Source organism: Stenella coeruleoalba (genome assembly GCF_951394435.1).
Source record: "Stenella coeruleoalba genome assembly, chromosome: 10".
Classification (NCBI taxonomy): domain Eukaryota; kingdom Metazoa; phylum Chordata; class Mammalia; order Artiodactyla; family Delphinidae; genus Stenella; species Stenella coeruleoalba.
The window spans coordinates 73674412-73697522 of NC_137156.1; the positions used below are offsets into that span (position 1 = coordinate 73674412).

Genomic DNA, 23111 nt, shown 5'->3' on the forward strand with positions numbered 1-23111 from the left:
ATTTTATATCATTACTTAGCCCCAAAAAATGTTTCTTGTTCTTTTTGCGGTATGCGGGCCTCTCACTGTTGCGGCCTCTCCCGCTGCGGATCACAGGCTCCGGACGCGCAGACTCAGTGGCCATGGCCCACAGGCCCAGCCGCTCCGTGGCATGTGGGATCTTCCCGGACCGGGGTACGAACCCACTTCCCCTGCATCGGCAGGCGGACCCTCAACCACTGCGCCACCAGGGAAGCCCAAAAATGTTTCTTTTAAAGAAAGGATGATAGCACTGTATTTGAGAAGAAACATAAATAAATGATATAAAAGAGTTAAACTGGAATGATTGGATCAGGCAAGTGAAAATTTCTAAGACATGCAGTATGACTGTATAATAATGGAAACCCCTTCAGGATTTATTGGTACATGAGCAACTGCTAGAGCCTAAAACCAAGTGAAGGCAAAAAAAAAAAAAAAAAAAATTAATGAATATCTAAGTAAACATTGATAACTACTTTGGTTCTGTGAAAAATGAGAACAATGGAAATAGAACATCATTTGCATTCATTATGACAGCAAAATGAGTATATATAACACACAAAATGTCCTTTGCAATATAAAAGGTCAAAAAGATTTTTGTAGGTGGACCAAAGAACTATGCAGTCAGTTTGTTCAAGATGAATATATGTAGTAAACAAACAGACATCCTTGCTAGTAACCACAGAAATAAATATCTTACAAAATGGTTGTTATATTAAATTAGCAAAATGAAAATATGTAGTGCTAGAAAGGTTGTGGTAGTGACGTTAGCTTTGTGTTTTGGTCTAGTCCAAGTGCAAAGCAGTGTGGCAGAGCTTGTCCACATCTATGGAGTAGTAAGATTCTGGGGTAACCTCTGTTTTAGCTTCTTTGAATGTAATTAACATGTTTTAATAGTAAATTAATAAGGGAAGAAGTAAACCAAAAGATAACAGCTACAGATTTCTCCCATGTGCTGAAATCCAGTCTGGTTGTGCTTTTCTCTCTCTGCTCTCTCTGTGACTCACCTAAACTCTGGAGGCGCTAACCCAACTCAGCTATTTTTCTCTCTGGCCTGGAGAGCTGCATGTGATCTGAATCCTGCTTTTCCAGCTTTCACTAAATCCTGGATCCAGTTGTCCTTTAATCCTATGACTCACACCTTGAGAGTCACCTCCACCCCACTCCAAGAAAATGCTTTTAACTTTCTCATAGTGAGTAATAATTCTGTCACATCTTTTCTATGCTTTAATGATTTTGTGTTAGGTGCTCATTTGAAAATACGCTTCCGGTTGATTTTCTTTTTTTTAAAGTTCTTTGCAGAGTTCTTCTGTATGGGTGGGACCAAACACTTATGAGTCACTCCCAGTTAGTACAGTACAGCCATCCAAGAGTAAGTGATTTTTCAGTGTGACAAATTGTCTGCCAAAAAATTATAAAGTAGAGCTAAAATCAAGAAACGGAAATTGATCCTTGCCCTGTTTATTTCCCCTTGTATCTTCAAGTTATCTCTTTTCTTCCAGTGTCAAAAATTCTTTCCATTCCTGACAAATTTTTATTGTATTGGTAATATTTTTCCCTAAGTACTAGCATTATAGGTTTTTACATCATCCATACTTAAATACTTTTCCTTATTATATAAGGCTATGAGTTTTATTGTTAGTTGAGTTTATATAAAGTCGTGGGTGAAGTATTATGTAACAATCAGGAAGTCAGGCATGATAAAAAGTAAAAATCTTCCTATTCATTTTATTATACTTGACAACAATTTTTGGTTTATTAAGAAATACATCACCAACTTTCTTTGTATAGAGCAACCACAAATACTCTTCTAGTAAAACTGTAAATACTCTTCTACAGGAGGTAGTGGTGCAACTGTATTTAGTTCTTTAGTCTTTTCCACTCAGATTGGCTTGACTACTTACGGACCTCAGGAAGAGCTGACCTGTAGATTCTACTAATTTTTGAAAAATTAATACAACAGAATTGGAAAGTCTAGACTGTTACGTGATTTGACTTGATTTCTGATCCCCACCAGTGTATTCAGGTCACTACACTATCTCTTTTTAAACTGGTAAAGGTGTTAGTCCTTGGCTGGTTCCCTGGCCTCTTGGTTATTTCTTTTCCTGAGTTTTTCTGTAGCTTTTTGACTGTTTTGTCTGAAATTCCTTCAAGCATATTCTCCACTAACTTTCCATAAAGTGTTAGTGTTCCTAAAAGTTCAATCATTGTTTTCCTCGTAAATGTTATTTTTGGATCATCTCATATATTATAATAATTTTAATTACCACTCAGATGCCTCTCAGATATCGAGCTCTAAGGTCTGAGTTTTCTACCCATTGCCTGCTTACATTTATTCACTTGAATGTCCTATAGAGACTCTAAAAACAATATACCCCAAATTGAAATGAATCATTCACCACCCCCTCCCCAATATTTCCAAATACAGGTAATGGCCTTATCATCTGCTCAGTAGCTCATACTAGAAACTACTGCTTTTCAACACTGAGCACTTAAGATCTGTCACTAAGCCCGTTCACTGCTTCTAACACTGTCCAGTTTAGGACCTTGTTATTTCTTTATTTCAATAACTATAACTGGTCTCCCTGGCTTCAGTCTAGTACCCCTCAAGCTATTCCCTCCCTGAGTGAAATATCAGTTTCATCTTAGTATTTACCTATCTAAACCCTATAGTGGCAAGTCCCCTATCATCTATATCATAAAGGTTGTACTGCTTGAATCATCTTAAAAGGCTTGGTGACTGCTCACCTCTCCAGCATGATTTCCTGTCATTCTCAGTCTTGTGCTTCACATGCCACCCCCCCACTATGTTGTTTCTCACCTCTGTTTGCTCATGCTGTTTCAGTCCCCTCCCTTCTCATCCTGATTCACTTTTTTTTTTAATAAATTTATGTATTTATTTATTTATTTTTGGCTGTGTTGGGTCTTCGTTTCTGTGCGAGGGCTTTCTCTAGATGTGGCAAGCGGGGGCCACTCTTCATCGCGGTGCGCAGGCCTCTCACTGTCGTAGCCTCTCTTGTTGCGGAACACAGGCTCCAGACGCGCAGGCTCAGTAGTTGTGGCTCACGGGCCCAGTTGCTCTGCAGCATGTGGGATCTTCCCAGACCAGGGCTCAAACCCGTTATCCCCTGCATTGGCAGGCGGACTCTCAACCACTGCGCCACCAGGGAAGCCCCTGATTCACTCTTAATCAGCCTTCATGACTCAGTGTGGGACAGTTCCATCAGAAGCCTTTTCTGAATCCTCAGGATTGGGTCAAGTACCCTTGCTCTTTACTGGATTATTCTTTTTTTTTTTTTTTTTTTTGCAGTACGCGGGCCTCTCACTGTTGTGGCCTCTCCCGTTGCGGAGCACAGGCTCTGGACGCGCAGGCTCAGCAGCCATGGCTCACGGGCCCAGCTGCTCCGCGGCATGTGGGATCTTCCCGGACCAGGGCACGAACCCATGTCCCCTGCATCGGCAGGCGGACTCTCAACCACTGCGCCACCAGGGAAGCCCTGGATTATTCTTGTTAGTACATGAAACAGTGTAATTTTTCTCATATTAAAAAATTATTATCTTGACCCCACTTTACTTTCTAGCTACTGCCCATTTCTTTGCTTCCCTTTAGGGCAGAACTCCTTAAAAGATTTGTCTATATGTACACTTTCTCATTCCCCTCCATCCATTTTCTCTTGAATCACTCTGGTGAGGCTTTCATTGTCCACTACATCCACAGTTCTTGTCAGGGTCATCAGTGGCTTCCAGGTTGCTATTTCCCTTGGTCAGTTCTTATTCCTAATCTTCCTTGATCTTTCAGCATCATTTGACATAGTTGATCTCTTCCATGTTCTTGGAAACATCATTCACGATGGCTTCCAGGACACAACACTTTACTTCACTGGCCATCTTTGAAATTTCCTTTGCTTGGTCTTCATCTCCCTGACCTATAAACTTTGGACTGCTTCAGCACTCTGTCCTTGGTCCTCTTGTCTATCTGTACTTGCTTAATGATTTCATTCTGTCTCTTAACTTTCAGTTCTTTGTCTATGCTGATGACAACCACATTTTTATCTCAAGCCCAGACTTTTTCCCCGGACTCTAGGTTCACATCCAGCTGCCTTTTTGACATTTTCACCTGATATCTAACATACACCTCAAATTTAATATGTCCAAAGCTGAACTCCTGATACCTCCCTAACCTCAATAAAAAACCTTCTCACATTCAGCCCTTCCAGTTCACATAGGGGCAGTTACAGTTGACCCTTAAACAACATGGGTTTGAACTGCATGGGTCCAGTTATATGCAGATTATTTTCAGTAGTAAATACTACAGTGCTACACGATCCGAGGTTGGTTGAATTCCTGGATATGGAACTGCAGATACAGAGGGCCAGCTATAAGTCAAAAGTTATATGGGAGTTTTCAACTGCATGGAGGATTGGTGTCCCTAACCCCAGTGTTGTTCAAGGGTCACTTGTATATCCTTCTAAGTTGCTTGGGTCAAAAACTTTGGTATCCTTCTTGACTCCTTTTTTTCATATTTTACATCCAGTCTGTCAGGAAATCTTGTGCTGTACAAATATTATCATTGTGTGTGTGTGTTGTATAAAAGGTTAACGTTATGCTTTTCCAGTTTTATAGCACTGTTTTATTTTAAGGGCAGGGATCCTGAAGACCATATTTATACCAGATGCCTTAATTTGATTCCCCCCTCTCCCCCTCCCCGCCCCATAAAGAACTCTGGTGGGTTGCTGAAGCTCTTCCATTCAGAACTGAGTCCTGTAATCTGAAAGAACAAAGAGCAAGTGAGCTGTTAACCCTCTTAAGTACCTTTCATAAGTCAGTGATTTTACTTCTGAAGTGTGTTCTTGTGTCAAGGAGATGACTAGTTTATTAACCCTTTTGAATTTATTGCACTTTGATCTCCCTTGATGTTTAACTCTTTTTTTTTCCTGGCAAATTCTGTTTTTCTGTGTTTTTCTCTCTTTGCATAGTTATATTTTTCTATTTGTTTGGGGGTTTGTTTTGTTTGTTTCTTTTCATCTTCTTTCCACTTTCTTCCATCAAATGATGATAATGCAGAATTGAAGATTTGTTAGCCTTATTGAATAAAGTTTTATATCTCTTTTAATATTATGAAAGTTTAACTCTTTAAGATTTCTTTTTTGTGGAGATAAGCACTGTGAATAGTTTGTATACATTCTTTCAGATTTTTGTTTTCTAATGGCGTATAAGCGTATATCTTTTTTTTTTTAAGATGAATCTCAATTTCAGGATATTTTATTTTATTATTTTATTTTTTTGGCTGTGTTGGGTCTTAGTTGTGGCACATGGGATCTTCGCCGAGGCACGCGGGATCTGTTGTTGCACTGCTTGGGCTTCTCTCTAGTTGTGGCGTGCGGGTTTTCTCTCTCTACTTGTGGCACACGGGCTCCAGGGCGCCTGGGCTCTGTAGTTTATAGCACATGGGCTCTCTACTTGAGGTGCGCGAGCTCAGTAGCTGTGGCGCATGGGCTTAGTTGCCCCGTGGCATGTGGGATCTTAGTTCCCCAACCAGGGATCGAACCTGCATCCCCTGCATTGTAAGGCGGATTCTTTACCACTGGACCACCAGGGAAGTCCCTATCATTCTTTTTATAAAAGGGATCACTGGGGCTTCCCTGGTGGCGCAGTGGTTGAGAGTCCGCCTGCTGATGCAGGGGACACAGGTTCGTGCCCGGTCTGGGAGGATCCCACATGCCGCGGGGCAGCTGGGCCTGTGAGCCATGGCCGCTGAGCCTGTGCGTCCGGAGCCTGTGCTCCACAATGGGAGAGGCCACGACAGTGAGAGGCCTGTGTACCGGAAAAAAAAAAAAAAAAAGGGATCACTGTATGTCTTGATATATTTTAATTTCAGTACCTATACCGTTATATTATTTTTGATGATTATGATGTCTGATATTTAATCAGACAGTTTGGCTGGGCATTAGTAGTTTCCAGTTTTTAACTTCTATTAACGTGGCTTCGGTACATACTTAACGCATTTGTCATTGTACATGTGTGCATTTCATTGTTTCTATAGGTTAGATTCCTGGATGTGGAATTGCTCAGCCAAAGAATATAAGCATTTAAAATTTTAATAGGTGTTGCTGAATCATTTTCCAAAATGATTGTAGCAGTTTACACTCTTATGCCCAGTGTATATATGCCCAGTATATTTCCCAGTATGTGAGAGAGCTGTTTCTCCACATTTTTATATTGCCAGAGCCAGGTATCACTATTCTTAATCTTTGCCAAACTGATATTGACCACTTTGATAATTGCCCATCTTCCTGAGCTTTTTGGTCTCTTGAAAGTTTTGGAGTTAGATGCTTGTTTGCCCCTTCCCATACATGTCTCTTTCTCTCTCTCTTTTTTTTTTAAACAGAAAATTCAAATAGTATAGGAGGGTGTAATGGGAAAACTTCTGCCCTGCCCTAGTAATTTATATGCTACTTAGGTGTCCTAAGGAGCATTTTTAGTTTTGAACTGAGTGAGTTAATGCTTCTGGAGCATTATTCCATGACTTCACTGGATTTCCAACCCTGTCACTCACTCAGGGCCAGGAGTATAGTAGGGCTCTGGTTTAGAAATGGAATTATATGACATCTGTTAAATATCACTTGCTTAATTTATTCAGAAGCTAGTTCACACTGTCAGGTCAGCTGTAGATTGCTAATCTGTGCTATATATTCTGAGTGTATTTACATATATCTGAGGGTAGTAATTTCCTTTTGATATAACTATGATTAGGGAATTCCCTGATCCATATTGTGATGTGTTTCATATTTTTTATAAATGGTTTTCAGTCTGTGCTGTGAGACAGAGATTTAGCTGCTTCTTTGCACAGGTTGTGGTTATTTATGGTAATATTCATGTGTAATGGGGCAATGACATGCTATTTTTAACATCTGTATTTGTTAGAGTTCAGCTGTTACTGATTTATTTATATCTCTATCAGCTGTTTACTGTTTAAGTAATTAACTGGTAAATTATTTTTAAGAACTTTAGCTTAAGAAAGGTTATAAGGAAAAGGCATAAAGGAAAGTCTTGCATCAGTTCTCTGAAGAAAGTTTCAGTGATTACACGTTTATGCATATTCTGTGACTTTAGTAATAATAGCTGCCATTTGTTTAGCAGTTACTGTGTACAAATGCTGTACTAAATACCTTACATGCTTAACATCATTTAACCTTTACAACAAACACTCAGAGGTACATACTGATATTATCCCCAATTTATAAATAGGGATTTATAAATAACCCTTTATAACTAAAGGGATGCTCAGAGAGGTTAAATAACATGCTCAAGGTCACACAGTATGTTAGAAGGTGATGGGGCTGGAATTCAAACCTTTAACGTATGTTCTGTTCCATATAGCATATTGCTATTTGGATGTAATACAGTTTGGCCTATCCTATGGTAAATCAAAACTTTATAGCTTCCATTCTAAAGTATGAATTATTTCATTTATTTGAAATGTATTTTAAAACATCATTTGTTACTTGTGTCTATTGGAACTTTCTGACAGGGAATAAATGTTATAATTTTAAAAAGATGGAATTGTAATGCTGTTCAGACTATGATTTGGACATAGAGGGTTGGGAGTTAGAGGCTTAACCTGGAATAAATAAAGCCTTGAGTCTCTGGTTCAGGTGTAATATTATTTAGTGAGAAATGTTATTTGAACAAGAAATCTTATTTGTTAAGATATTTAAACTGGGGCTTCAGAAAGAAAAGGAGGCTCTTAACAAGTAAAGAGTGTGGGTGGGTGGAAGCAAGGGCTTTTCGGGTCCAAGCACAACATAAGCAAGCATCGTACCTGGGGCTTGTGTAGGGAATTGCTAGTAGTTACGCAAGGATGGAATGGATGGTACTTTTAGGAAAAGTGGAAAATCCAGTTTGATAGGGTGATTGAGGTCATTATGAAAGATTTTGAAAGTTATCAGAGCTCTCAGATTTAATTTTGAAGGCAAAGGGTCAACAGCCATTTTACAAAGGGAAACAAAATGGTCAGGTTTGTATTTTAGGAAATAAATCTAGCATCAGTGTAGAGGGTGAAGAGTGTGGAATCATAGCCATCGTCTTTGCAAATGTTACGGGCCTGAGTTAGAGGAACAGTAATGGGGAGGGAAAGGCAGTGTGGAATTGAGAGATTATTCTGAATCAGAATTCCTAGGAATTGGTGACATATTGAATGCCCTATGGGGTTATTGACATTATTACTACTGATAGTATTTGTTGTTATTACTGTTTTGCACTTGCTCTAAGTGACTTTGGAAAGTCACATATTCTATTTTTAGCAGCTGATGGCTGAATTCCTATTCACAGATGCTCAGGAAATGGTGGGTAAATGATGGAATGAGTCGGGGCTATAAATATCACACTCACGAAATATTTATTTAAAATACTTGTTTGGGGCTTCCCTGGTGGCGCAGTGGTTAAGAATCCACCTGCTAATGCAGGGGACACGGGTTCGAGCCCTGGTCCGGGAAGATCCCACATGCTGCGGAATAACTACACCCGTGCGCCAGAACTACTGAAGCCAGTGCACCTGGAGCCCGTGCTCTGCTGCATCAAGAGAAGCCACCACAATGAGAAGCCTGCGCACCGCAACAAAGAGTAGCCCCCGCTCACTGCAACTAGAGAAAGCCCACGCGCAGCAACGCAGACTCAACGTAGCCAAAAATAAATAAATAAATTTATTAAAAAAAATAAAATACTTGTTTGTTGCCTGTTCAGCAGGCATTTTATTAAGGGCTAGGGATATCACTTATCTTGATCTTCAAGGGATTTACCATGGTCATGAGGTGTCTAATAGACCTTATTTGCCATTCTTACTTTCTGTGTAATCTTTGGGCATATAATTTAACTTCTTACCCTGTATGTTCATGTGGGATACTACTTATTTCATAGTGTTCTGAAGTTTAGATAAGGTTATGTGTATAAAGTGCCTAGCATAGTCCCTGGCATATGCTTGTTCCCTTTTAATCTGCCGTGGACATGGAAGCTGGGAAACTCAAATTTATTAGGATTGTATGTCAAATAGGTGGTAGAAGGTAGTGAATGCGTTTCTGAAAGAAATTTTGAAAGTTCACTTTTCCTGATAATTTGGCATCATAAGGCCTGATTGCTGTTTTATGATTTTATTGTGACCGTAGAGAGGTTACTTAGATGGGTTGCTTGTGTTTCAGCCTCAACCTGCGGATCCATCAAATGAACAAAATCATTCCTAATTCATGTGATGGTTGGTAGAAACATTAGAGATTGTGGTTGTGAAATGACCAGACAAACATGAGTAGCATAGCAGAATAGTTGAGATTAAAAACTTTAAAATGTACATCTCTCCCCATTACTACCTTTGGCAGGTTAGTTAACCTATTTTAGTCCTAATTTCTTTATCTGTGGTATAGGGATAATAAAACATCTACCTCATAGGACTGTTTTAAAGAATAAGTGGAAGACTGCATGGAAAGTAGTTTATCCAAGCATATGGTAAGAACTCAAAAAAACTTGTGATTATTGTAAATTATGTGGTATCTTTTTGACACTGTTGAACAATTAACTCTTCTTTGGCTTTGCTCTGTGTTTAAAATTTCTGTATACATAGGTGAATTCTGGATATAAGTGATGTTGCCTTTCATGGTAGTGAAAGAAATCAACAACCCTTCTAAAAGAAAAACTTCCCAGCAGCTTCACCTTTGGCCCTTAAAACCTTGGGAAAATGTTTAAGGCCTTGTGTTAAAGCCGTAGGTAGAGGTGGAATTTGAATGTGATACTTTCTGTTACTAAATTTCAGTTCAAAAGTAAAAAAAGAATTAGTGACTCTTAATTGGGGGCATTACCTACTCATCCTGAGAAACAGTGGATGTCCTGAGAGATATTGGGAAATGTCATGAGAGATATTGGGAATAGACTATGTTTTGAATATCTGAATCATGTAGGGGGCAGAAAAATGGGAGCCTCTGCACTATACTCAACCCCGTAAGGGGTTTATTTTCTTTGGTCCCAATAGTCATTTCCCATTGTTTCATAAATTTCATCATTATTATTTCTATATATTCACTTATAGTCCTCAGTAACTGTTTTCTCTTCTCTTTCAAAGTAGAAGTATTATAATTTTTAAAGAACTCCCCTATGGATGTGTGAATTGTCAAAGCCTTGAGGAGATAAATCTCTTGAAGAATTAACTGTCACTAAAAACAGGGAGACGTGAGTAAAGAACAAGTTGTCTTCAACATTAAAATTATATGCCAACCTGAGTGGTTATGCTTAAAGAATAGAAAAGGCCATCATAATCATTTTGATTACTTTATTAAGCATTTTAAAAAGCTATGAATGTTCTTTTGGGGGGCAGATGTACTATTTGTGTCTTTTAACATTTCCATTTGGTTTGTTTGCCAAATAGACTGTTTCATGTGTGGGCAGTTTTTTGTTTTTGTTTTCCTAAATAAGATCTAGATTCCTGTTTTGCCAATTTTGCTAATCTTTAATGGAAAAAAATTAATTTCTCCTTCTCCACTACCACCTAGTGACTGTATAAATCAATATCAACTGTCCTTAGATTTAGCCCATAGTGTGCATTATTAAACAATATGTAGGGCTACATCCTTTAAATATAGTGACCTTGTTCTGTATTTCCCACAAATGTGATCACAATGATTTCCTTTTGTGGCAAACAAGACTGTTACTCTATGGGTGAGGTTTTTTAACTATCAGAGATAAAGAATGGAGGTGCAATTATTTTATTGTTATTTCAGCTGACCTCAGGATGGTTTAAGCTAACATTTTGTGAGGAAAATAATGATCTATAAATTATTGTCAGAGTATTATGTATTTAAAATATCACAGTATCCCTTTGCTCTATCCTTAATATGCTAAAATATGTGGTATTTTAATAAAGACATGTTTATTTTAGGTATTGATGTTAAAATTTTAACGTTTGAGGTTAAGACCTCTTGGGGTCTAAAAGATTGAGTTTGAGATCAGTATCTGTTCTTTAATTACCTCAGTAGGAGCTTCAAAGACAAAGAAGAATGCATCTTGCTGTGATTAACACACTGTGAGAGGAGAAAATAATCAGGATTTGCCTGTCAACCCATCAGTTTTGGGTTATAGGAAATAGGTTAATCTCTTCCAAATTGGAATTTGGTACAGGCTTTCAGTAGCCTCACCTCTCAGAACTGTAGTGTTCTGATTATATGTTTATTTTGCATCTTGCTAAGATTCAGAAATCTAATTTACTTTGTCTTGAGTTCTCAGTGAAGGGTTGTCACAATTTTGTTTGCATATTTTAGAAGGGTGTAATCATTCTAGCTGTGTTTTATATGTTTTGTAATGTTTTCATTAAATTAAAAAAATTTCTCCTCCCCATCTTCTCTACTTCTGTTCTACATAATCGTATCTCTGTTCCTATGTAGAGAGATAGAAATACTTTTGCTTTCTCTTTCTATTATGGACTGGCTCCACAAGAAAGAGTTACTTTACAACAAATGTGTCTGGGATGTCACTTGGAGATGGAAAAAGTCCTGGCAATTTCATAACATTTGTAAGACCTTTGGGTGTATATTGACAAGTTCATTCTAGTTTACTTGTGAGATTTTATTTTGGTGAGAATATTTTACCACTTTTCTATGTGTTTCCCTATGGCATGTGAATAAAACTTTTATTTCCCCCTTCAGTGGCACAACTTACAAATTCCAGCCTCTGAAATATGTGGTGCTTTGCTAGTCAGGAAGCCAGGAAGGTTATATAAACAAATCCATATTGAACATGCATATAAACTAAGTTTGTGTAGTCTAAGAAATAACTAAATTGTTGGTGGCAAAAACGTACAAGTTATGGATCTCCCTATTTCTAGTGACTCCCACTGTAATTCATCCTACACACAGCTGCTAGATTATCAGAGCTGTTGGAATAATCTCCCTAAAACAGTATTTTCATCAAATCCTTTAGTAGTAGCTTCTGTCTTAAGAAATCTCAACACCTAAGTGCAGTGCTCAGGCCCTCTCTTTATAGCTTCACTCTATTTTATATTTACCCACTTCTTCCCTTGTTTGTTTTTGGTTACCCTCTAGGGCTGGGCCTTAACTGTATATAAATATACTGTAATACCTGTTCCTCCTCCATCTCCTCCTTCTCCTTGCCTTTCATTCAGGTCACCTCTCTTATTCTTAAGTGTCTTGTTAGCAACTGACTGTGCCTAACGTTATTAATCCTAATCCTGCCTCTCAGGATTTTGGTACTTAATGCATACTCTCTTAATTTATTCTCAGTGTACAGTTGCTCCGTGTTTGATTTTATGGATGTGCAATCTCTCCAGACAGGTGCCAAGTAAATGTTATAGATTAAAATGATTTGCCGTAATAGTGGAGTTAGAGTTGAAATTGGCTCTTCCTATTCTGATTGCTTCAGGAAAACTTCATAAACAAAGTGGGATTTCATAACTTTGGACTCAAAGACCAGAGACTGTTTAGTTTAAGTAGGAGAGAAGGAAGGCGTTGTGGAGGTTTTGAAGGAATAACAGTGTCAAATCTATGCTATCTGTGAGACCATGGCAATCTACTTAATATACCTGAGCCTCAGTTTCTTAATCTAGAAAATGGACATGGTAATAGCTACTTGGTAGGATTGTTGTGAAGATCAGAAGTGCTTGCACATAGCAGGCAGTCAATAAATGGTAGCTGTTATTATAGATTAGGGACTTGTGGAGTGATGCCATAAAAAATAATGGAGGAGGAAGCTCCAAAAATTGGTTTTCTTCACCAGGATGACTGTTAAGCTAGCATGAACTGTCTGAAGCAATTATTTTGGAACTCTGGAGTCTAAGCAAACACTTGCAGCATCCAGGGGAGTGCTTAGTGAAGCAGAGGGTGATAAATTTCTGAGAATTTCAGTGTTTTGCACAGTGGCTACCATTTCCATCCCCTAGCCCTGTGGTGGGTAACTGTGGGTATGGTGGCCCATGATTCCTGGTGTGACTTTGCTTGTCTTTCAAAAATTGGGGTTGTATGTTTTTGTCACTGCTTTTTTTTTTTTTTTGCGGTACACGGGCCTCTCACTGTTGTGGCCTCTCCCGTTGCGGATCACAGGCTCCGGACGCGCAGGCTCAGCGGCCATGGCTCACGGGCCCAGCCGCTCTGCGGCATGTGGGATCTTCCCGGACCGGGGCACGAACCCGTATCCCCTACATCGACAGGCGGACTCTCAACCACTGCGGCACCAGGGAAGCCCTTTGTCACTGCTTTTCATTGCTGAGGGCCTGGCACAGAGGCTGGCCATTGTTTCAAGCCCCACAGACTAGAACAGCTTCTCTGACATCTGCCAAGGGGATTAAGGAGACAAAACACACCCTTCCTGCCTTTTCTTATTGGATCCTGACATTTAAGGGAATCTCTGTTAGGTCACTGGATGACCATGGAGATGACAAAACAGAGACTTCAGTGATGATACACGACAAAGATTATAGTCTTTGCAAAAAATCGTTTGGAAAAGTCAGTAAATAAACTGGTGACTGCAGCCTTCATCAAGTAACAACAGCAATTCCTAGGGTGAGGAGAGAACCTGATATCTGTAGTTACCACATTACAATATTCAAGATGTCCAATTCTCAAAAAAAATTCCAAAGCATATAAAGAAATAGAAAATTATGGCCCATTCACAGGAAAAGAAAAAGAAATTGATAAAAGGCATCCCTGAGGAAGCCCAGACATTGGACTTACTAGAAAAAGACTTTTTAAATTAACCATTTTTAATATGCTCATAATGCTGAAGGAAACCATGGACAAATTAAAGAAAAACAGGAGAACAATGTGTGAATAAGTGTGGAAGATCAGTAGAGAGATAGAAATTGTAAAAGTATTAATACAATAGCTGAAATAAAAATTCAGTGGAAGATTCAGTGACAGATTTGAGCAGGAGGAAGGAGTCAAACTTGAAGTTAGGGCAATTGAAATTACTCTGTCTGAGGACTAGAAAGAAAAAAGATGAAGAAAAATGAACAGTACCTAAGGGACCTATGAGACACCATCAAGTGTACCAACATATGCATTTTGGAAATCCCAGAAGAGAGTAAGAAAGGGGCAGAAAAAAATTATTTGAAGAAATAATGGCTGAGGAGAACTTCACAGTTATAGTTCTTACATTTACGTCTCTGATCCACTTTGAGTTAATTTTTGTATATAGGGGGAGGAAGGGGTCCAACTTTTGCAAGTGGTTATCCAGTTGTCCCGTCACCATTTGTTGAGGAAACTGTTCTTTTCCTATTGGATGGACCCTGTTCTTCTTTTTCAAGATTGTTTTGCCTATTCAGGGTCCCTTGCAATTCCATATACCTTTGCGGATTGATTTTTACATTCCTACAAAAAAGGCGATTAGGATTCTGGTAGGGATTGCATTGACTCTGTGGACCAGTTTGGGTAGTATTGACACCTTAATATTTAGTCTTCCAATCCATGAACACAGGATGTCCTGTTTACAGGCGTACCTTAGAGATATTGTGGGTTCAGTTCCAGACCACCACAATAAAGCAAATATCGCAATAAAGCAAGTCACATGAATTTTTTGGTTTCCCAGTGCATATAAAAGTTATGTTTACACTATACTGTAGTCTATTAAGTGTGCAATAGCATTATGTCTAAAAAAAACAATGTACATACCTTAATTAAAAGAAATGCTGTTGGAAAAATGGCGCCAATAGATTTGTTTGACCCAGGGTTGCCACAGCCTTCAATTTGTAAGAAATGAAATGTCTGTGAAGCACAGTAAAGTTAAGTGCAATAAAACGAGCTATGCCTGTATTTGTCTTTAATTTGTTTCAGCAGTATTTCGTAGTTTTCATTGTACGAGTTTTTTACTTCTTTGGTTAAATTTATTCCTAGGTATTTTATTTAGATGCTATTATAAATTGAATTGCTTTCTTAATTTCCATTTTGGATTGTTCATTGCTGATGTATACACACGACTGATTTTTCTGTTTTTCTTGTAAACTGCAACTTTGCTGAATTTGCTTGTTAGCTCTAGTAGCTTTTTTATGGGTTCTATGGGATTTTCCATATAGAGAATCTTGTCATCTGTGAATAGACATAGTATACTTCTTCCTTTCCAATATGGATGCCTTTTATTTCTTTTTCTTGTGTCTGGCTAGAACTTCAGTACAGTATTGTGTAGCAATGGTGAAAAGTAGGCTTTCTTGCCATGTTCCTGATCTTAGGAAGAAAGCTTTCAGTCTTTCACCATTGAGTATTATGTTAGCTGTGGGTTTTTCATAAATGTCCTCTATCATGTTAAGGAAGTTCCTTTCAGTCCTAGCTTTCTGGGTTGTTTTTTGTTTGTTTGTTTGTTTGTTTTTAAATATCATGAAAGGGTATGGGATTTTGTCAAATGCCTTTTCTACATCAATTGAAATGATCTTGTGGTTTCATTTTGGTTTTTTCCTTTTTTCTTTTAATGTGGTATATTATATTGATTGACTTATGTTGAACCACTTTGGATAAATCCCACTTTTTCAGCAAGCCAAGCCACTGCTTTTCCATCATGGGTGAGTTCTGAGTTAGGCTAAACAGAGGTGAGAGCCTCTAGTCAGACCTTCAGGTAGCCCCCAGACACGTTAGAGTAGACGGACACAATAATTTGCAATTTAGGTCTGCTCTCTCTGGAACTAGGTAACAGGGTCCCACAGTGGGAATTCAGGCTGATGTCTTCAAGGCTTCTGTTTTACAGGGGGAAGGGAGGGGACAAGGGTGAGGAATGCCACGAAGATTGCCCACTTTTTTTTTGTTTTTTTTTTTGGCTGTGTTGGGTCTTCGTTGCTGTGCGCAGGCTTTCTCTGGTTGCGGCAAGCAGGGGCTACTCTTCGTTCAGTGCACGGGCTTCTCACTGCAGTGGCTTCTTGTTGCAGAGCAGGGGCTCTAGGCTCATGGGCTTCAGTAGTTGTGGTGTGCGGGCTCAGTAGTTGTGGCTCGTGGGCTCTAGAGCACAGGCTCAGTAGTTGTGGCACATGGGCTTAGTTGCTCCGTGGCATGTGGGATCTTCCTGGCCCAGGGATTGAACCCATGTCCCCTGCACTGGCAGGCTGATTCTTAACCACTACGCTACCAGGGAAGTTCCAAGATTTCCTACCAGAAATCTTGGAACTTATCTCAGAATAAGTTGCCTTATTCTTGATTCAGTGTTCACATGGTTGCTGTAAAACTTTGCTTTCCAAGGCTCTGATGAAGTTGGTTCTGACAGTTTCTGCTTGTTTTTTTCAGCCTTTGTGTGGGGATAAGAGCTTGGAGCCGCCTACTCTGTCATTTTGCTAATTTCACTTTCTTCATTTGTTTTGATTCAAAAAAAAATTCCTTCTTTATTTCTTATTTCTCTTAAGACATTTTTTGTTATATTTAGTTACTTGTGTCCTTTTAATTTTATACTCATTCCTGAAATGATTTCCCTTTTTTTTCTATTTCTTTTTGAGTTCTTTCACCTTTCCCTGAGTTTTGTAATTGTGATTTATATTTCTTTTTCGTGCCTTGAGTTATTTTCTTAATGTCTTTTAACTTGTTCTGAAATAGTATAATTTTGATCTGTTCCCGAGGTTTGTCTGTCATTATGTGTAGGGAATGTTATTTTGCTCTTTATTATTTTTTTTTTTAAATAACTGTATGGCATGGGACACTGATATTTTTCTGTTGCTCATTTTTATGTGTAATTTGTTTTCCTGAACTTACAGAAGGGGGTCATGATTCAGGATAAATTTTCTGATGTCACAGAGCTCCCTCTTCTGTTGTTTTTGTAAAATGTTTAAAAATACGATGGCTTCCTTTCCCCTTTTCTCCTTTTATCTGGGTGTTTTTCTTTCCTTGTCTCTATTGTCCCTGCCCTGATCAATTTTGGTTCCACACCCAACAGCTTTCCCACAGTGTGGAGCCCTATCCTTGAAGGCAGCTTTGGTTGGTAGGTTGGTTTTAAGAATTTATAAGACTCAGACTGCTCCAGCCTTTTTCAGGATCTACCTCATACTCATTTGTTAGTGAATTGGGCTGAACCTTTCCCATTTTCATCTTCTCTTCTCAAATTAGCTATCATATTGTCCAGTAAATATCTAGTGACTATTCTGAGGTTCTCAAGTCCCTCAAATCCTGCATTGTTTCCATATACACATCCTCCTGCACAGATGCTGATTTCATGAAGGTCTTGTGACTGTTGATGGTTTTCCCTGCTTGGATTTTGAGGTTCATGGATAATTTGTCACCAATTTTTGTTGCAAACGTTGCCCATGGGATTTTGGTTTTGCTGTCTTAGTCACTTTTTTTGATTTTAGGTGGTGATTCAAGTAAGTTAAAAATCTATGATGTATGGAGTCTTGCCTGGTGGTCCAGTGGTTAAGACTCCACACTTCCACTGCAGGGGACAGAGGTTTGATCCCTGGTCAGGGAACTAAGATTCTGCATGCTGTGTGGTGCAGGCCAAGAAAAAGAAAAAAAAAAAAAATCTATGATGTAGTATCTGCCATCTAGAATCCAGAATCTACTCTGCATTCACATTTTTAAAACCCCCCTGTATGGACTTAGAATTTCTGGCCTCTGGCCTGTGGCACATGTCCTGGGTTTGTGTTTTGTTCTGAAGCTTTAATTCAAATGTTATTAATCTATTGGTGGTTGGATTTTTTTAATAATTACTATCATCATATCTGTGTGTTTGTGTGTGTGTATGTGTGTATGTATTTATTTATTGGCTGCATCGGGTCTTAGTTGAGGCGTGTGGGATCTTCACTGAGGCATGTGGGATCTTTTGTTGCGGCTCACGGGCTTCCCTCTAGTTGTGACGTGTGGGTTTCTTTTTTTCTTCTCTCTCTAGTTGTGGTGCACAGGCTCCAGAGTGTGTGGGCTCTGTACTTTGCAGCACGGGCTCTCTCATTGAGGGTGCAAGCTCAGTAGTTGTGGCACACGGGCTTAGTTGCCCCACAGCATGTGGGATCTTAGTTCCCCGACCAGGGATCGAACCCGCGTCCCCTGCATTGGGAGGCGGATTCTTTACCACTGGACCACCAGGGAAATCCCTATTGGTGGTTGGATATTGCAAAAACGTGTCAACGTAGAAAAGCTAGAAAGAAGCAGTCTATCATTATAGTGGAAATGAAAGCATTTACAAATTGTAGCGAAGCTGAAAGTGATGCAAAATGTATTTGTTTATGGAGTGAAAGAGCAGAAAACTTTCTGAAGGCCAAAGAGCAAATTATGCAACCTGTAAAGTGCTGTGCCTGCGTCTTTGAAGGTAATCGTAATAAGCAAGAAACAAGGAAAAGTGACTGATGGGGTAAGGACAACCTTTCAGTTCAAGGATCACCATCAGTGCTTGATTTGGGGGAGCTTAACCTTCAGTCAGGGGAAGGCAGGGAGTTAATTGAAGATAAAGCCTGAAAACAGTGAAAGTTGAACTTTGGCCACGAGCTCCAGGGGATTTTATAAATTCCGGGCTCCTTACACATCTGCTCAACATCAAAGTGAATGCCCATTGGCTAATACAAACACCAGAGATGCTTGGGCATTCCTTAGGCTACTAGGAAATAAAGATAGTTAAAGCTTCAACAAGATTTGTTTTTTAGAGTAGTTAAAAATTTTCTCTTTTGGGACTTCCCTGGTGGCACAGTGGTTAAGAATCCGCCAGCCAGTGCAGGGGACACAGGTTTGATCCCTGGTCCGGGAAGATCCCACATGCCACGGAGCAACTATGCCCGTACGCCACAACTACTGAGCCTGCGCTCTAGAGCCCGAGAGCCACAACTACTGAGCCCATGTGCCACAACTAGTGAAGCCATGCACCTAGAGCCCATGCTTCACAACAAGAGAAACCACAGCAATGAGAATCCCACGCACCGCAACGAAGAGTAGCCCCCGCTCGCAGCAACTAGAGAAAGCCCACGCGCAGCAATGAAGACCCAATGCAGCCAAAAATAAATAAATAAATAAATAAGCCTGATAGAAAAAGGTGTATCAGCATAGAGGAGAAAGATATTTCTGGTTTGAAAGTGACAAAGGACCAACTGACATACCTGCTACGGGAAATGCATCCAGGGACTGTAAGCACAGTCACTTCCCAGTGCCTTGCAAATAAGTTGACTTATTTATTATACCTATCTAACCTGATAGTAAATAGAATAGCTTCTGTACAATGTAGACTGAATAGTGGCAGATTGTTTCATAGAAGGTGCAGAAACATTATTTTTAATAACAGTTTTTCAAAACACCAAGAGCAGAAGGTTAAATCAGTGAAAATATTTCTGCAGGGAAGTAAACAATTGCAGTCTAGCTATACTCAAGTGTGGCGGCTCAGGGGCATGAGTGGAGGTTAGTGTGGCTGAGAGGGATAAGGGAGGAAAATAGTGTGAGTTAATGAGTTTGGAGAGGGAACCAGGAGCCATATCATGTGGGGCTTTATTGGCTGTAATGGTAAGAACTTTGGACTTTCTTCCAAGGTGTTTGGAAGCCATTAGCTGGTTGAGAGCAGAGGATCAATGAGCAGCAACTAACGTAAATGGTATGTTCAAGCTAAATGAAGGTCAAAGATACCATGGTGTGCTTTGGACATAATATAGACATGTTAGAATGAAAAGAACATGGGTTAATATTGATTAAAAATTTTTTTAATTTGAAAATATATGGTTTTAGAGTTAAGAGCTACAAACATGAGGTGTTGAGATATATGTGTGTGTGTGTGTATACACATAGAAAAGCACACACACATTTTTGTTTTTCAAACAAAGTTTTCTAAACAGTACTGAACCTCGTTTCATATGTTCTTACTTTTGTTCTCTTAATTTTTTTTTTTTTAAACCACTAGTAACAGCCCACTAAATTGACTTACTAACACACTAATGGATCAGAATTTGAAGTTTGGAAACCCCTGTAAATCTATAATCCCTTTATTTGGCTTGCCAAGGCACATATAACTGAAAATGACCAAAGCAGAATTCAGATATTGCCACATTTCCCAAGAATATATTAAAATTAAAAAACAAACTCGTTTATACAGTGCAACAGTAGGTTCCAGTGTAGAAAAAATCTTGAGGATAATTGTTCCTACTTGAGCATATTGCCTGTGCTTATCTCCCTGGTGTGAAATATTAAGGCCTCTAAGTTTCAAATGGACTTGTAAAATATCAACACAATTTTCTTTATTAATGGTCTGTAATTAACTATATAAACTGCTAGCGAAAGTAACAGTTGGTCTCTTTTTGAATTATAAACAGAGACTAAGTCATTTATAGACAGCTTGGTGGCCTTTAAATTGTCACCTAGGAATTAATGAAAAGAAATGTCATTTTCGTATCTTCTGCAAATTGCTTATTCTTCTGTTGTGTTTCATTTTGGAAGAGGGTTTTTGGAAGGAGTGAAGGATAAATGAAACATAAAGGTCAGTGTGAAGTAATGGGGGAAAAATGTCCCTTTTAATTCTATGATATAAATCCCTGCTTCTGTATTCCATAGCTCTGTGACTTTGGAAAGATACTTGCCTGTGCCCCACTTTTCTCACTTATAAATGGAAATAATATCTATAACATAGCTTTAATGTTAAGGTTAAATAAGGGCCTGGTGGTGCAACATGTATTTTAATAAATATTAGTTTTCTTCTTTCCTTTCTTCCTTAGGAAGGCATTCAGTGAAAATGTGTTGCTAGAATAAGCAGGGCTGGAGAGTGTAGAAAGATGCAAAAAGAAAGGTACATCTTTTTTTATTGGTTGTTCCCTTCCTAGTAAGTCTATTGTGTGTGATCCCAGTTGTTCCTAATTTCTCTTGGAATAGGTAGGTGATAAATAGGTAGGCTTCCTGTGCCTCCTGCTGTCCCTTCCCTTGTTAAAGAAGGAAGATTACCCAAGTGATGAAAGGCAAGTTTGGGGGGGCCAGGAAGTGGTACCTTCATAGTTGATTCCAGTATTTTAGTTTCTAGTGTCTCCAAAATGTTTATCACAAAGAGTTTACTGAAGTGTTGGGCCTGGTACCACGTATGTTAGTTAACTGATAGCAATTAATATAGGTGTTACCTAATACCAATTGTCCTTGCCTTTGGAATAAACAGCACTTCCTTTGACTTAACCCAGAAATCCTAGGAGCAAAGTTACAAAGTCAGAGTGAGATGGAAAGATAAAATTAGAGTTTTGTGTAGCTGGCTTAAAAAAAAGAAAATAACAGCTTTATTGAGATATAATTTATACCATAAAATTCAGTCTTTTAAAATGAACAATTCATTGGTTTTTAGTATATTCACAGAGTTATGCAACCATCACCACTATCTAATTTTAGAACCTTTTAATCACCCCAAAAGGAAATCTTATACCCATTAGCACTTATTCACCCCATCCCACCGTCTGTCCCAGCACCTCAGCCCCTTGCAACCACTAATGTGCTTTTTATCTCTATGGATTTGCTTATTCTGGATATTTCATATAAATGGAATTACATAATATATGTCTTTTGTGACTGACTTCTTTTACTTAGCATCAGGTTTTAAAAGTTCATCCATGTTATAGCTTGAATCAGTACTTCATTCCTTTTTATTGCAAAATAATATAATTCATGTGGATATACTATGTTTTGTTAACCCGTTCATCAGATGATGGGCATTTGGGTTGTTTCCATTTTTTGGCTATAAGGAATAATGCTGCTATGAACATTCGTGTACAAGTTTTAGTGAAGACATATGTTTTCAGTTCTCTTCAGTATATACCTCAGAGTAGAATTGCAGGGTCATATGCTAACTTTTTGTTTAACATTTTGAGGACCTTGTAAACTGTTTTCTGAAGTGATATATCATTTTGTCCAGCTGGATTTTAAATCACCCAGTTTCAGGGTTCTAATTTCATATGTAATGAAGGAGAATCTTAGCTGAAATAAGTGGTTTGAATTGATAGGGGAAAAAAATCTACCTGCAGTAGTTTGCAAAGTTGGAAGTATTGATAACTATTTTTTAAAAGTAGGTTTGGAATTATTACTACTAATCTTTGGCTCTTTTTTTAAATTTTATTTTTGCAGTTTTATCTCCAAGACACTAAAAGTAGTAATGGTACCTTTATAAATAGTCAGAGATTGAGTCGAGGCTCTGAAGAAAGTCCACCATGTGAAATCCTTTCCGGTGACATTATCCAGTTTGGGGTAGATGTGACGGAGAACACACGGAAAGGTACGGGTATGGATCGATTTTTCCTATTATTTGTCTTGTTTGTTTAATTTTTTATTCTATTGTTTAATGTTACAAAACATTTCATGCTTGCAAAAGCAATTTAAGTACAACATTTTATGCAGTGAAAAGTTGAGTCTCACTTTCCCTATCGTTTTTCTAAAATTTTAAATTATAAAATGTTATATAATTTATATTCTTTATCACAGTATGAAAACACAGGGCACTGCTGTGTCAGTTAGAAAACAGTTGGCTGTGGTGATGCTATACTCAACCAATAGGAGCTTAAACCATAAGGATATTTCTTGTTAACTTATTAACAACAAGCCTGGAGGTAGGTAGGTCCAGACTGTTCACTTGGCTCAGTGATGTTATCAGGAATCCAGAGGGTCTTACCGTCCTCCCATTCTGTTATCCCTTACGTGTTGGTTTTTTACGCTTTTGCTTGTTGCCTCATGGTCTAAGGGTGATGGCTGCAGCCCTAGGCTTTATTTTCCTCACACCAGTGTCCTAGGCAAAAAAGATAAGGTGGGGGCAAAATGCCTTTTTGTGTGGCTCTCTTTTCATGTTTGAAAGAATAATCTTTCATAGACTCCTTCCAGCAGATTCTTTCTTTTGTGTCACTGGCTGCATGGGTAGGTCACATACATACCTTTAACTGTAGCTACAAAGGAGCCTGGGAAGGAAGTTACTTGGCAAAGGGAAGCAGGAGATCCGTGACTGGCATAGATCAATTATGATTTGTCCCTTTTGGTTGTGTCTTCATTGTTGCCCCAAACAAAATCAGAATTCTGTAGGCAGCTACCACGAATATAAAATTTCATGTCTCAAGTATTTGAAACTAGGCTTTCTCTAGCTAAATAAATTTAGATTAATTTTACAATTCTGAGGCTTTTTGGCCCTACCTAGTTCACTGTTTACTTTATGACCCCAAAATT

General features: G+C 38.7%; 1 protein-coding gene across 23 annotated transcripts in view; it reads left to right on the forward strand.

Annotated features, from left to right (window-relative positions):
* SLMAP (sarcolemma associated protein) overlaps positions 1-23111 on the forward strand; it is a 151347-nt gene that overhangs the window by 41299 nt on the left and 86937 nt on the right. For 12 of the 23 annotated variants that reach the window (XM_079935798.1, XM_079935810.1, XM_079935808.1 and 9 more), the window contains exon 2: positions 22029-22176. In XM_079935798.1, the coding sequence (XP_079791924.1) occupies positions 22029-22176 (148 nt within the window). Of the gene's footprint in view, positions 1-22028; positions 22183-23111 lie in introns of all 23 variants that reach the window. The other 11 variants (XM_079935804.1, XM_079935787.1, XM_079935807.1 and 8 more) reach the window with 1 other exon arrangement.